Source organism: Melanotaenia boesemani, chromosome 12 (assembly GCF_017639745.1).
Source record: "Melanotaenia boesemani isolate fMelBoe1 chromosome 12, fMelBoe1.pri, whole genome shotgun sequence".
In the NCBI taxonomy this organism is placed as follows: domain Eukaryota; kingdom Metazoa; phylum Chordata; class Actinopteri; order Atheriniformes; family Melanotaeniidae; genus Melanotaenia; species Melanotaenia boesemani.
This window is the reverse complement of record NC_055693.1, coordinates 30,065,262-30,080,829: the sequence shown is the minus strand read 5'-3', so window position 1 is coordinate 30,080,829 and position 15,568 is coordinate 30,065,262. Positions and strand designations below refer to the sequence as shown.

General features: G+C 42.1%; 1 protein-coding gene across 1 annotated transcript; it reads left to right on the top strand.

The window, feature by feature from the left end:
• Nucleotides 1–5,085: 5,085 nt before the first annotated feature.
• On the top strand, nt 5,086–7,152 carry LOC121649864. The gene is made up of 4 exons (XM_042000963.1): nt 5,086–5,401; nt 5,598–5,741; nt 5,948–6,200; nt 6,485–7,152. Exons 1-4 carry the CDS (start codon nt 5,267–5,269, stop codon nt 7,150–7,152), a joined length of 1,200 nt encoding a protein of 399 aa, XP_041856897.1. The 5' UTR covers nt 5,086–5,266.
• Nucleotides 7,153–15,568: the final 8,416 nt, after the last annotated feature.

The following is a 15,568-nucleotide window of genomic DNA, read 5'->3' as shown; positions in this document are numbered from 1 at the left end:
AATCGCAGTGGCACGTAGACTTAGACAGCCAACTGCCTCCGGCTTCATTTTACTCTTTTAACAGGATAAAAAAAGACTTCTTATCTTCCATCCTATGAGTGAAAATTATAATCTTCATCTTTTTTTTTTCTTTCTTTCTTTCTTTTTTTTTTATAAAAGCAATCCATGAAGGTTTGAGAACATATGTGGATCTGTGTTTTGTTGTAATCTTGTAAAAAGCTTTGTGATGCAATTATACCTATTAACTGATGGGATTTGTACAAAGTCCTGTTCCTGTTTTCTCTGAGGGAACTTGAGCAGGTCATTGTAATTAATTTATCTTAGTTCCTTCTGTATTTGCAAAGTTTTTAAACCTTAAAATGGTTTTCTCTTTGTCTTTTGTCATTTTCACTTTGACCTGATATTTTCTAGGCTTGTGGTTAATTATCATCTCCACTTGCTTTTGTCTTGGAAGCAACAAGAACATGTAACCCAGGTAGTCCAAATCCCCCTCCTGGGTTATTTTTTTTTTTATCACATTAGGTCAAGCTAAATTAAAAGTTTTATCTGTTGTAATCAGGTTAAAGTAATTTCTTAATCTGACCACAAGGTGTCATAGAGAGGTATCACTCCCTATATAAAAAAGTTCACCTTAAATTCTCCACTAAGAACCTGTTCCTTTAAATAAGGTGGGCAATTAGTTATGTTATGTTTTAGCATGAGAAAATGAGATGGGAGTGGTAATCTCACCTATAAAACGCTCTTTGTCCTACTCCCTGCTACGTGCCCTGCCTGCTGCAGCGTGAGTGATTTGAGAGAGGACGATCAAGCTGGTTTTGGAAAAGAGTCTAAGATACAAGACAAGAAAGTCTACCCGGGAAATATAAATGGTTGGATAAATGACAACTTAGAGCTGTGACTCAAAATAGAACTACATGAACAACTGAATTTTGGAAAACATATCCTGGTGAGTTACTGCAGCAATGCTGCTGTGCATTGGCATGCTAAAAACGTTAGCATATAAGGAAACATTAGCAGAATGTTGAACGAGGAAAAATCATTTGTAGCAGTACCTTGCACTTTAATCAAAACCAGTCAGGATAAGATGTGAGCAAGCTTAAACACGATGACCATACAGTGTTTATCAGTAGTCTGTTTATAATGTATTGTGCGATTTACTGTATGTGACATGTCCTATAGCACTTGTGCTGGCCTGCTAAACGCCACGCACGTGCTCAGTTAGCATGCATTTTGTTTCCACTGTTAAGCCTGGTGTAAGTAAATATATATCTTTGTAGTTATATCACGCTGCTGGAGTATAACATTGATTTTATTTCATTTCAATTGTGGGTTAAGAGAGAGAACATGGTTAATAATAAAATGGTTACATAAGTTCATGTTGGTAATGACTGCAGTAGTTGTGGTTTGAAGTGACATTTATTATGGACTTCGGGAAAAGTAAATTTTCTGCGCATTTGTGCAGGCTGGTTTTTTTGTGGAGTCTTCAGCTGGTCTTCTACTCTGGTCCATTCATCATCTTCTACTCTGGTCATCTACATCCTTACCTTGTCTGGTCAACTTACTCCCCTTCATCAAAGGACCCATCCACATCACCACCATCCATCTGTGCTGCAACAGCGTCCCTGGACATTCTTTGTGAGAGAGGGTGGTAGGACAGTCTGAGTGCACTCAGTTTAGTTTCATTAATTAATTTCCTTTTTCCTTTTTGTTGAACTTTGAACACATTTTTTCCCTTGTTGTTTCCTTTTATTTATACTTCCTATATTTCCCTGAGATCTCAGAGGGTTGATTTTGTCATGTTTAAGGTTGTAAGTGGTGAAAATTGGTAAGCAAGCCCAGGGGCAGACCTGGGCCATATATATATATATATTATTTTGTGGCCATTGTCACTGACATTTTGTTTGTTTGTAATACATTCTCCTTATTTTTACCCGTAATTGGTGGTTCTTGTATTATTTGGGGTGGTTATCACAGGTTTACTTTAACAGTTGAGACAGGTAAACAGCAGCCAATCTCCTCATTGAACCTAGATTAGCAGTCACCCCCTTGCTCTAATCGATAATTATCACTTTCTAAGAGTGACAGAGGCAAGGGAGGGCTACAATGTGGCGAGCCAGCCAGGAGGTTGGCAAATTCATTTAGATCCCACCCCAAATATTTAAGTGAAGTGATTTATATGTATTTATAAACGCACATTGAGTGTAAAATGGATCTTTGTAATCAATTTGATTTACATGGGCCGAGTTGCCTTTATGTAACGGGTATAGATGAGACATACACTGATGAAAGTATAACCAATTTTTTCAAAGTAAATGGAGATATTGTAAAGATAGTGAGGGTCCCTGATGATCCTGATCAGCCAAAGGGGCGAGTCCTCATACAGTACTCATCAGATCGAACAATATGGAGACTGGATCCTGCAAACCTTGGCAATCTTCCAAGCCCTGGTGACCCCACTGTTACTTGGCATGTCGGAACTATTCGTGGTATGTGCCAAGAGGAGTTAGGCAGAGAGTTAGTGCTGAAGGTGTTGGCTGAACTGAGCACTCTTGCTGGAAACAGTAAAGCTGGCTTTTGGGATGCACTTCAACAAGAAATGCAACATGCTAACTCTGATTTCTTCCCCCCACAAAGTCCTGATACCCATCTTCAGCCCCCAGATGAGAACATGTCTCCATCCAGCAAAGACAACAGTGCCCCTGATGAAGGTCAGCCTGATACTCCAGCACAAAGAAGGCCAGATCCAGCTCCTGGCACTCTTCCTGTTACTACCCCATCAAGCGCCCATGTTCTTAATGAAGATACAATGAACCCGCCTCAGGTCCAAAAAGTCATTGTAGAGCATTTCATACGCAATGAAACAACACCATCAAGCTACAGCCAAAGCAAGGTTAGGACCTTCTCTGGGCGATTGCCAAAGCCAAATGGTGAGGTTGATTATGATGCCTGGCGCACACAAGTAGATCTTCTTTTGACTGATGCCTCAATGACTGACTCTCAGAAAGTGCGAAGGATTTTAGAGAGCCTGCTTAGCCCAGCTGCTGATATTGTTAAGCCACTAGGAACAAATGCAACTCCAAGGGCTTATCTAACTCAGCTGGATTCTGCATTTGGAGTAGTGGAGGATGGTGAGGAGCTATTTGCTACGTTTTTGGGCTCTAATCAAAATTCTGGTGAGAAACCTTCTGCTTATTTGAACCGACTCCAAACCCTTCTCACCAGAGCAGTTTCTAGAGGGGGAGTGTCGCCTGCAGAGTCTGACAAATACTTGCTCCGACAGTTCTGCCGTGGGTGCTGGGACCAAAGTTTACTAATAGGCCTCCAACTTGAGCATAGGAAAAGCAACCCCCCATCTTTCCCAGAATTACTGTTGCTTTTGAGAACAGAAGAGGACCGGCGGACAGCAAAAATTGACCGAATGAAAAAACATCTAGGAAACACAAAGGCTGCAACACATGTTCACTCAGTCTTGAACATGCCGTCGTTCGATGAGGAACCTGCTGCGACAATGTCTAAAAAGCATGAATCAAGCTCCAAACTTGAGAAAGAGGTTGCTGATCTCCGAAAACAAGTTGCCCAGCTGCTACACAAAGAAAGGAGAGATCTGAAGCTGGAAGAAACTCCAACCAGGACTACCACACGGGAATCATCCCTGCACAGTGATAGTTTGGCAGCACGTGTCAAAAACCCTGATTCCAGGGTTCCCGCGGGTCCTTAAAAAGTATTAAAAAGCCTTAAATTTAAATCTGGAAAATCAAGGTCTTAAAATGTCTTAAATTTGCATAAATTTTGTTGTAGGTATTAAATTATAAGCTGGTGCGCTTAAGACTGACGGCAAAGCAAAGTGCCAAACCATGAAACATTATTTAGTGTTGTGTCAATGAGATTTCATGATATAAATACGGCTTTACGGTACGTCGGCTACACACTCTGATGTCACGCGGGGATGCGTATAAAAGAATGTCGGCGCGACACGTACGGTACGTTCAAAGATGGGGAAGTGCAAGTTTAACGTGAAGTGGATGGACGAGGAGGCCTTTCGAAGGTGGTTGATACCGACCGAAAACGACCATGAAGCAAAGTGCAAATTTTGCAGAAAGACTTTTTCGTTGGGGAACATGGGGCTCAAAGCTGTTGAGTCGCACATGAAAGGAGGGAAACACCAGCGGTACGAAGCAGCAGCTAGTCATAGCGGGAACAGGCTAATCCCCGCATTGCTGGCAGCACCATCTAAAGACTCTCCAATTTCAGACGGCACCTCTCAGTCAGATATGGTAAAATTCATGTCACCGCCAGACACACAAAAGGCAGAGGTACTGTGGGTTCTCCACACTGTGACGAGGCACAATTCATTTAAATCCAATGAGGACATACGTGACGTCTTTGCTGCTATGTTCCCTGATTCCCAGCTTGCAAAATCATTCACGTGTGGTGAAAATAAAACGGCATATGTCGCCAAATATGGCATCGCTTCATTCATCAAGAAGGAGCTATCACGAAGCGTTTCTGAGAAGCCATATGTTGTCATGTTTGACGAAAGCATGAATAAAACGACAAAGAGCAAACAAATGGACCTTCATTAACGGTTCTGGACTACTGATGATGAGACTGGCACACACCATGTCATCTCCCGCTTCTATGGGTCGGAGTTCATGGGTCACTCCAGGGCCGAGGACATCATGGCTCATTTCAAGGTAAGTTATATATGTTTAATATATAAATAAAATCACACAAATGGAACAACCCAACTTAAACTTAGGTGGTCTTGGCATATTGAATAAATAACTTTTTTAATTTATTTGTATTTACAAATGTCCAGGAAGGTACAAAGGAGTTGGATCTGAACAACATGGTCTCACTGTCAATGGATGGGCCTTCTGTTAATTGGAAATTTGTTGAACTCTTACAAGAGGAACACCGAGAGCAGTGTGGTGGAGCCCAGCTACAAATGACTGGGAGTTGTGGCCTTCATACTATGCACAACTCGTTCAAGAATGGCTTTGCGGTGTGGCAAGTTGAGAAAGTCTTAAAAGCCCTGCACTACCTGTTTCATTGTGCACCTGAAAGGAGAGAAGACTTTGTATTAGTCACCAAGTGCAATACATTTCCTCTGCCATTTTGTGGACATCGATGGCTGGAAAACCTGCCGGCAGTGGAGAGAGCCATTGAAATTTGGCAATATATCATCACCTATGTGGATCAGGTCAAAGCCAAGAAACTCCCCAATCCAAGGTCATCGTCATATGACACTATCGCAGAAGCCCGGATGGATCCCTTGATCCTAGCAAAGTTGCACTTCTTCATGAGTGTCTCAAGAAGTTTTCAGCCATTTCTCACCAATTACCAGACAGATGCCCCAATGATTCCATTTCTTGGCAGAGATTTGGAGGATCTAATCAGGGTAGGTTTAATGACTACTAAAAGTATATTAATAGTTCAATTATTAAAGCACGGTCATTTTAAGAGGAGTAAAAAGCAAAAGTAACATAAGTTGTTGGCATAATTACGTTTGTATGAAATATTGTGAACTGAATACTGTAATAAGTTCTCCAGTTTTAGTTACAATCATAATTATTGTGCTTGTGTTCAATTTTCAGAGCCTTCTCAGACGTTTCATAAAGCGAGATGTCCATGTTGATCTTTCTCCAGTAAAACTGGTCAAGCTTGATGTGACAGACCAAAAACTTTGGGTCAGTCCAAAGCAACTGGACATTGGCTTGGGAGCCACAGCTGCCCTTAAGGTAATGCTTATCTTAGATTACTTTTCACAATGTGCTTGTCAGCTTTAAATCACTTGAATCTTGAATTATTTATGGTGGAGAAGTTAAGAGTTCAGATTAATTGATTAGACATCAAGCAGCTGACATTAAATGGATATGTCAAGTGTCGTGTAGAGTAAGTCATAGGGAGTTTATTTGATATTTCAAGTGTGTTCAACTTTTGTCAGGGAATGTCAGGCAGTCAGAGTGGTGGAAGTGAGCGAGATGTTCTACTGTTCATGCGAGACAGCCAGACTGCTCTGTCCAAACTTTGTCAGAACCTTCTACTGAAGTGCCCTCTGAAGTACCCCACTGTCCGAAATATGATTTGCCTGGACCCCCAGAAAATGTACACTGAACCAGACATGTGCCTGCAAAAAATGAAGGCCCTTATCATCAAGTTCGTGCAGGATAAGAAGTTGTCTGGAGGAGTGACAGCGGGTAACATCTGCAGACATATCAGAAATTATACCAATTAGCCTACTGTTTATCAAAAGGAGTCTATTTTAGATTTCAAGTCATACTAGCCTTTTTGCAGTAAATCTTTTTAGTTGTATTGTTAGAAATGTAGCCTAGTAAAGGTTATGTCTGTTGGCCTAATATATGTTCTCACTAAATAGTTAGAAATATGTCATGATTTTCCAGTGTAGGAAAAATAAATCTCTTCTGATTTTCATAAAGTGTTATTTTAACCAGGAAATATACTTGTCTTTATCTAAATTCAGGTGATAAGATTGCCGAACAATTTCAGAAGTTTCTCCTCAGTGAGGCCAGAGGAGAGGAGTTCATGGCTTTCAGTGCATTGGATGGAAAATCCCGAGTTGACAGCTTCCTGCATAAGGCCATGAACGGATATGCAGAACTTTGGAGCTTTGTGGAAAAGCTGCTGCTCTTGTCCCATGGGCAAGCTACTGTGGAGCGTGGGTTCTCCATAAACAAGCAGGTGGAGATGTACAATATGAATGAAGACACTGTAGTCTCACAGAGACTTATCTGCGACTATGTGAGAACGTGTGGTGGAGTGGTCAAAGTGCCGTTAATTAAAGAACTGTTGAATGAGTGTTCATCCGCCCGCAACCGATACAGGATGTTCTTGGATGATGAGAGGAAGAAAAGGGAAAAGACAAAACAGACCAACAAGAGAAAAGAGATTGAAGGTGAGCTTGAAGAGCTACGCAAGAAAAGAAGAACAATCTCAACCGTGTGTGAAACTCTACACAACGATGCAGATAGCTTTGCAGAGAAGGCTGAGAATGCAGCAGGAACCAAGATGGCGGAACTTATAACTAAATCCAATACCATGAGAAGAAGATGCAAGGAAAAGAGAGGGGAGTTAGTGGAGCTAGACTGTGAAATTGAGAAGAGAGTGGCAGAGCTACGCCACCTGTCTTGAGGAGAAGGATGTCACAAATCAATGGACCTCTATTCACAGGTTCCTTAAGTCATGTGATGTTGTTTAAGACGTTTTGCAAATGTACCTACTGAGCCATAATGCAGTCCGCTTCATTTTTGCTTAATCTAATCCAATTTATGTTTTGTTTCAGCTTTCCTGCATCACAAAGGAAAATAAATGAAAATGACAACTGTGAGCTTTGTGTTTTAAATCTACATGGACCAAACCATGTTGAAAGGGTTGGCTATCAAACTGTCAATTTCTTTTTACAAAAAAGCCTCTCGTGAATAGCCCTTTGGGATAGTTTTGCGTATGGCACAGAATTGATAATAAACGGGAAATTTAGTGTCTTTATTTCCATTGTAGGAGCCAATAAATTGAATATTCCGGATAAGTCGTTATAAAATTTTGAGGGATAAAATTTTATTTGGTGAGGTATTAAAAAGCCTTAAATTTTATTTTCAAAATGGTGCAAGAACCCTGGATTCAACATACCAAACCCCAGTTCCACCTAGACCATGGTTCTGCTTTAAGTGTGGTGAAGATGGCCAAATTGCAGCAAACTGTCCTAATGAACCAAATGCTGACCTGGTCCGGAAGAAGAATGCGGAGCTCCGAGACAAACGGGACAGATTCTGGGCCCAACAAGGAGCCCGCAAAGCATCTTTAAACTTCTAGAAGCTCCTGCAGCGGGACGACCAGGAGCTGAAGAAGTCAGTCAGATTAGTCCCATAGCGATGACTCATGATGCAACAGAGGGGACAAATGCTAAAGCCCTCAAAGGCAGTGATGGATCCAGTAGCACCCTACCACATGGACTTGTCGGTCCGCGCTGCATTTCCACAGTCTCCATAGGGGACACAAAATGTGAGTCTATCCTTGATACTGGATCACAGGTCACAACTATCTCAGAGACTTTTCATTCCAGGCATTTGGCATCCTTCCCGATTCAGCCCATATCTCATCTGCTTGAAGTCGAAGGGGCTGGGGGTCAGTCTGTGCCGTATCTGGGCTATGTTGAGCTTCCCCTAACCTTCCCAGAAAGTGTAACAGGTACAGAGGAACAGTTGCTTGCTCTTGCCCTTGTCGTCCCGGAGTGCCAATTCCATAGCAGGACTCCATTGTTGGTAGGCACAAATGTTTTGCTGCAGCTCTACCAATGTGGGATGAATTATGACAAGCCAACATTCTTAAGGAGGTCAGACAACTTTGCTTTGCTCCTCCAACATGTAGCTCGAGCACGCAAATTGGAAACCAAGCCCTGCCCTGTAAAATTGCATGGCAGGAACCCCATCACCCTTCCAGTGGGGCACAAGATGTGTGTCTTTGGCGAGGTCAGGGTAGGGAAAGCAAATCCACATACCTCCTTTGTTCTTGAGCCCCCTGAGTCTGCTTCCCTTCCAGGCGGGCTTCTCCTTGAGTGTGCAGTTATGAACATAAGCTGCAAGGCTTCAAGTAAGATCCCTGTCATTCTCAGAAACACAACAGCCCACAATGTCACCCTGCCTCCTAAGTGTGTCATTGGTCAAATATCCGCAGTTCAGAGTGTACTGCCCCTAAACTCTACTCCAGTTGTGTCTGCTGATACTCAGACAGTTGGTAAGAAGCTAGCATTTAATCTTGATGACTCCCCTATGCCTGAGGGATGGAAACAACATATAGCAGAGAAGCTAAACTCCATCTCTGAGGTTTTTGCTGTGGATGAGCTCTCTTTTGGCCATACAACCGCTGTGAGACACCACATTCGGTTGCAAGACCAGACACCTTTCAAAGAACGGTCACGGCCTATACACCCCTGTGACAGGGAAGCAGTGAAACAGCACCTTAGGGAACTCTTAGATGCTGGAATAATAAGAGAGTCTGAGAGCCCCTTTGCATCCCCAGTGGTGCTAGTTAGGAAGAAAAATGGAAAGATCAGGCTGTACATTGATTATAGAAAGCTAAATGCCCGCACTATTAAAGATGCATATGCCCTTCCTAACATTGAGGAAACATTCTCAGCTCTGAGTGGAGCAAAGTGGTTCTCAGTAATGGACCTCAAGTCTGGGTATTATCAGGTGGAGATGGAAGAGGGAGATAAACCCAAGACAGCATTCACCTGTCCCTTGGGCTTCTTTGAGTTCAATCGTATGCCACAAGGTGTGACCAACGCTCCTAGTACTTTTCAGCGCTTGATGGAGAAATGTGTTGGAGACCTCCATCTGAGCGAAGTGCTTGTATTTTTAGATGACATCATTGTGTTTTCTGACACCCTTGAGGAACATGAACTCAGACTAATGAAGGTCTTACATCGGCTCAGAGATTATGGTCTTAAGTTGTCACCAGAAAAGTGCCAGTTCTTTAGATCATCTGTAAAGTACCTTGGCCACATAGTGGATGCCCAAGGGGTTCACACTGACCCAGAGAAGATCTCCGCCCTCAAAGATTGGCCCTGTCCTGCGAATAGAGAAGAGCTTAAACGGTTCTTGGGCTTCGCAGGATATTATAGACGTTTTGTGGAGGGCTATTCCAAGATTGCCAGGCCACTCAACTCTCTCACTGCTGGATACAATCCCACCAAAAAGAGAGGTAAAGTTTACAAAAGAGAGAGACTCAAGAACTGTGTAGGTCCTTGTGTCCCCTTTGATGCAGAATGGACACCTGAGTGTGAGTCTGCTTTCAGGATGCTGATTGACAAGCTAACATCCGCTCCTGTTCTTGCTTTCGCAGACCCTAAGCTTCCATATGTGCTACACACAGACGCTTGCTCTGGGGGCTTGGGAGCTGCGCTTTATCAAGAGCAGGAAGGAAAGTTCAGAGTGATAGCCTATGCAAGTAGAGGCTTGTCAAAAAGTGAGAGAAACTATCCAACTCACAAGCTAGAATATTTAGCATTGAAATGGGCCATTTGTGAAAAATTCAAAGATTACCTATATGGCACAGATTTCACTGTCTTGACAGACAACAACCCGCTGACCTATGTCCTTACCTCAGCCAAGCTTGATGCCGCAGGACACCGCTGGTTGGCTGCCCTGTCAACCTTCAGATTCTCCATCAAGTATCGAGCAGGACACTCTAACAGGGATGCAGATGGTCTGTCTAGACGGCCACATGCAGCACCCCAGGAGGATGAACAATTCTTACAGGAGAAAGAGAGGATTAATGACATGGTGAAACACATCTTAGAGGGGGAGAACCAAGAACTTTCAACTGACGTTATCTCTGCAGTGTGTCAGCATCACTCCGCAAACCCACCAAACCTCCCTGTCCTTGTAGAATCTCTTGCTGTGGATGCTTCCTCAGTACCTGAGTTGTTTGCTGACCAAGGCCAAACCACCTTACCCGGAATGACAAAAGACAGTTGGCGCAGAGCGCAAAGAGCAGACCCATCAATCGGGAAGGTCATTACTATGGTGGAAAGTGCACAAAAGCCCAACTTAAAAACAGTAAGTTCTGAACACCCCAAAGTCAAGTCGCTTGTCAGAGAATGGAACAAGCTCGAGCTCCAAGAAGGAATCCTTTACAGAAGGTCCTTTGATAGAGGAGACATGATCTATCAGCTGGTGTTGCCTGTACAGTATAGGGACCTAGCCCTACAAGGCTTGCATGATGACGTCGGCCATCTTGGGCCTGAGCGTGTGCTGAGCCTCGCCCGTACCAGGTTCTACTGGCCAAAAATGGAAGAGTCCATTAGGAAGAAATGCCAGACCTGTGAAAGGTGTTTCAGGTGAAAAGCTCAGCCCCAGAAAGCAGCACCCATGGTCACCATCAAAACAACTTATCCACTGGAATTGGTCTGCATTGATTACTTGTCCCTTGAACCTGACAGCCATGATACCAGGAACATTTTGGTCATTACTGATCATTTCACAAAGTTCGCAGTAGCTGTGCCAACAAAGGACCAAAAAGCCAAGACAGTTGCCAAAGCTCTCTGGGAGAACTTCCTCGTCCATTATGGCTTCCCCAGTCGACTACATAGTGATCAAGGAAGAGACTTTGAATCCCACATTATCAAGGGGCTTTGTTCACTGATTGGTGCAAAAAAGGTGCGGACCACACCCTATCACCCCCAGGGAAATCCTGTGGAGCGTTTCAATAGGACATTGTTGAGCATGCTAGGAACCCTGGAGGAAAAAGACAAACAACACTGGAGAGACTTTGTCAAACCTGTGGTCCACGCGTACAATTGTACAAGAAACGATACAACTGGGTATTCACCATATGAGCTCATGTTTGGCAGGCAGCCAACTCTCCCAGTTGATCTTATCTTGGGCATTAACCCTCAAACTGAGACTCATAAGACACATTCAGATTATGTTGAGAAGCTACGTCAGCGTCTCCAGGAGAGTTTCACGCTTGCTGCGGAAAGTTCTAAAAAGATTGGAGAGAGAAATAAAGCACGGTATGATGCAAAAGTCAGAACTGCTGAATTATTCGAGGGAGACAGAGTGCTGGTAAGAAACATGGGTGTACGAGGGAAACATAAGTTGGCGGACAAATGGGAGAAGCCAATATACCTTGTTGTGAGGCAGATTAATGGTGGCCCAGTGTATGTTGTCAGGCCAGAGGCTGGAAGTGGCCCACACCGCACTCTTCACAGAGACCTTCTATTACCCTGTGGTTTTCTGCCCCTTGAGCAATCTCCGGAACAGGAATCACAGCCACACAAATCAAAGAGAGTGAATCTGAGAAGCAGGAACTCTGGGAACCAGCAGATGGAAAGTGATGACTCTGAGGCTGATTATGGGGATGAAGAAGAGGAGTATTACCTGGAAAGAACCCCACAGTTTACCACATGGGGCCCCTATGTGCAACAAATAGAAAGGGTACCATTGAGACAACCCCAAACCCCACTAAATCCCCATGCACCTGTCTTCGACACCCACTCACAAATCTAATCAGGTTGCTCCTACTCAATTAACAGAACCTCTTGAGTTGGTGACTGAGACAGTTGGTCTGAGGCAGTCTTCTGCTCAACGAGCAGGGCATGTCATTGTGGACATCCCAGAGTATGATCTGACACCTGCAGAGGTAGTGAGCGTGTCACAAAATGTTGAAGGAGACAGGATCTCCCTGTCTGATCAGCACCAACAACCTAGGGAGAGTATTACTTGTGCTTCGGAAGGCATTCTAACTGAGCTCAGGCGCTCTCAAAGGGAAAGACATCCCCCACACAAGTTCACCTATGATGAGCTGGGGAAACCATTAATCGTTGCACTTAACTCATTTGTTGAGAGCCTATACGACATTATTTACTCACCTTCTGCTAGTCGTTACAGGGTTTAGTTTGCATGCAGAGACTCATGCAGTTAAGAGGGGGAGGATGTAACCCAGGTAGTCCAAATCCCCCTCCTGGGTTATTTTTTTTATCACATTAGGTCAAGCTAAATTAAAAGTTTTATCTGTTGTAATCAGGTTAAAGTAATTTCTTAATCTGACCACAAGGTGTCATAGAGAGGTATCACTCCCTATATAAAAAAGTTCACCTTAAATTCTCCACTAAGAACCTGTTCCTTTAAATAAGGTGGGCAATTAGTTATGTTATGTTTTAGCATGAGAAAATGAGATGGGAGTGGTAATCTCACCTATAAAACGCTCTTTGTCCTACTCCCTGCTACGTGCCCTGCCTGCTGCAGCGTGAGTGATTTGAGAGAGGACGATCAAGCTGGTTTTGGAAAAGAGTCTAAGATACAAGACAAGAAAGTCTACCCGGGAAATATAAATGGTTGGATAAATGACAACTTAGAGCTGTGACTCAAAATAGAACTACATGAACAACTGAATTTTGGAAAACATATCCTGGTGAGTTACTGCAGCAATGCTGCTGTGCATTGGCATGCTAAAAACGTTAGCATATAAGGAAACATTAGCAGAATGTTGAACGAGGAAAAATCATTTGTAGCAGTACCTTGCACTTTAATCAAAACCAGTCAGGATAAGATGTGAGCAAGCTTAAACACGATGACCATACAGTGTTTATCAGTAGTCTGTTTATAATGTATTGTGCGATTTACTGTATGTGACATGTCCTATAGCACTTGTGCTGGCCTGCTAAACGCCACGCACGTGCTCAGTTAGCATGCATTTTGTTTCCACTGTTAAGCCTGGTGTAAGTAAATATATATCTTTGTAGTTATATCACGCTGCTGGAGTATAACATTGATTTTATTTCATTTCAATTGTGGGTTAAGAGAGAGAACATGGTTAATAATAAAATGGTTACATAAGTTCATGTTGGTAATGACTGCAGTAGTTGTGGTTTGAAGTGACATTTATTATGGACTTCGGGAAAAGTAAATTTTCTGCGCATTTGTGCAGGCTGGTTTTTTTGTGGAGTCTTCAGCTGGTCTTCTACTCTGGTCCATTCATCATCTTCTACTCTGGTCATCTACATCCTTCCCTTGTCTGGTCAACTTACTCCCCTTCATCAAAGGACCCATCCACATCACCACCATCCATCTGTGCTGCAACAGCGTCCCTGGACATTCTTTGTGAGAGAGGGTGGTAGGACAGTCTGAGTGCACTCAGTTTAGTTTCATTAATTAATTTCCTTTTTCCTTTTTGTTGAACTTTGAACACATTTTTTCCCTTGTTGTTTCCTTTTATTTATACTTCCTATATTTCCCTGAGATCTCAGAGGGTTGATTTTGTCATGTTTAAGGTTGTAAGTGGTGAAAATTGGTAAGCAAGCCCAGGGGCAGACCTGGGCCATATATATATATATATTATTTTGTGGCCATTGTCACTGACATTTTGTTTGTTTGTAATACATTCTCCTTATTTTTACCCGTAATTGGTGGTTCTTGTATTATTTGGGGTGGTTATCACAGGTTTACTTTAACAGTTGAGACAGGTAAACAGCAGCCAATCTCCTCATTGAACCTAGATTAGCAGTCACCCCCTTGCTCTAATCGATAATTATCACTTTCTAAGAGTGACAGAGGCAAGTGAGGGCTACAAACCTATAGCAACTGAGAAAAAAAGGTATAACTAGAGTTTGAAGTCGTTTGTGTGGCAGGTCCATTTTGTAAGGTGAATGCATTTAAAGGCTGGTGCTTTTAAATGTGATTTTTCTGTTCCCAAAAATGTCACATCCACACGTCACTGTTTGCCAGAAGGAAATAAAAAAATAAAAAAACGTAAAAAAAATCTTCACATGACTTCAAAAACATCCATATCAAAATACTCAAACAGTGTGCTTACAGTTGTTTTTTTTGTTTGTTTGTTTGTTTGTTTGCTTGTTTGTTTTTTTGTTTTTTTGTTTTTTTTCATTTTCTTGACAGGTCTGGGAGGTAATTTCATAAGATTTCTCCCTTCAGTGACAGACCAAAACAGCTCAGTTGACTGCTGCTGGACATGCATAAATTATCTTGCAATTCTTCAGTGACAACCTGTCTCATTTTCAAAGTTATCCCACCAACTTAAAGTCCAACTGGATTTAAAGCCAGCAGCTTTGGTTGGTTCAGTGTTGTTGGAGGGTTGTTTTTTTTTACGTTAAAGAGTTTTCTTTAAAACTCTTGGATTGATTTTTCTTCATGTTAGTTAGCTTATAATTGTACATTTGTGTCCAGACTTTTTAAAATGTTCTGTTAGCAAGGTTAGCATTAGTGCCTTATTAGGCAGGTCTGTAAGCAAAGGGGAGCTCATATTTGTGAAAATAAAACCAAATGTTTATTTTCAATGCCCAACAACTGTGTTTGTATATGGACAAAATGCACAAACACTGGAGAATCTATGTTTATTAAAATACCTGTGTGTGTACAAGGATTTAAATCTACAAACAGGCAAAATGACCATGAACAGAAACCTGGCACATGTGTTGCAGATATTCTCAAAAGGAGGCAGAGAGGGCGTCTCTACCCTCTAATCAAGGCTGTAGGTTTGATTTAGACATTGATGGACATAAAAGTGACCCACATGGGTCCCTGGAAAACAAGTCTTTTATTTATTTATTTATTTTTTGTGTTTATGATAAATGTTTCTAACAATGTCATATAATTTTGAGTGGATTAAAATTCTAAATTGGAAAAAGAAATCTGATTCAAAGTATATTATTGTAAAGGAAATAACAGGTTCTCCAACATCTGTGTATCTATTGTTATTTCATTTCAGACATTGGTCATAAGAATGTACTTACATCTGTCTCTCACTTCTGCATTTGCAAGTTCAACTTGTAACCTTGATTGTGTAAAAGTAAAAGAAGAATTAAAGGTGTACAATTCACTCCAACCACAAGTTCCCTGTCCAGTATATTGTGTAACAACTCAATGTCTTGCTTGGGTCTTGACCTTTCATGTGAATTGTGTTGACTGTGTATGACTCTGCATAAAGTGTTATCAAAAGGAGAAGTAGGACAAGTTCCTGTCCTGGGCCTGAAAGTGGCCGAACTGGTATGCTTGTCAAAAAAAAAAAAAAAAAAAAAATTGAAATGGGTTTT

Bases quoted from the DNA above. Each gene is read 5' to 3' on its own strand.
- LOC121649864 (XM_042000963.1), top strand. From the start codon at position 5,267: ATGGATCCCTTGATCCTAGCAAAGTTGCACTTCTTCATGAGTGTCTCA. The intron at 5,402-5,597 runs GTAGGTTTAATG...TTCAATTTTCAG, and splicing joins ATTTGGAGGATCTAATCAGG to AGCCTTCTCAGACGTTTCAT. The intron at 5,742-5,947 runs GTAATGCTTATC...AACTTTTGTCAG, and splicing joins GAGCCACAGCTGCCCTTAAG to GGAATGTCAGGCAGTCAGAG.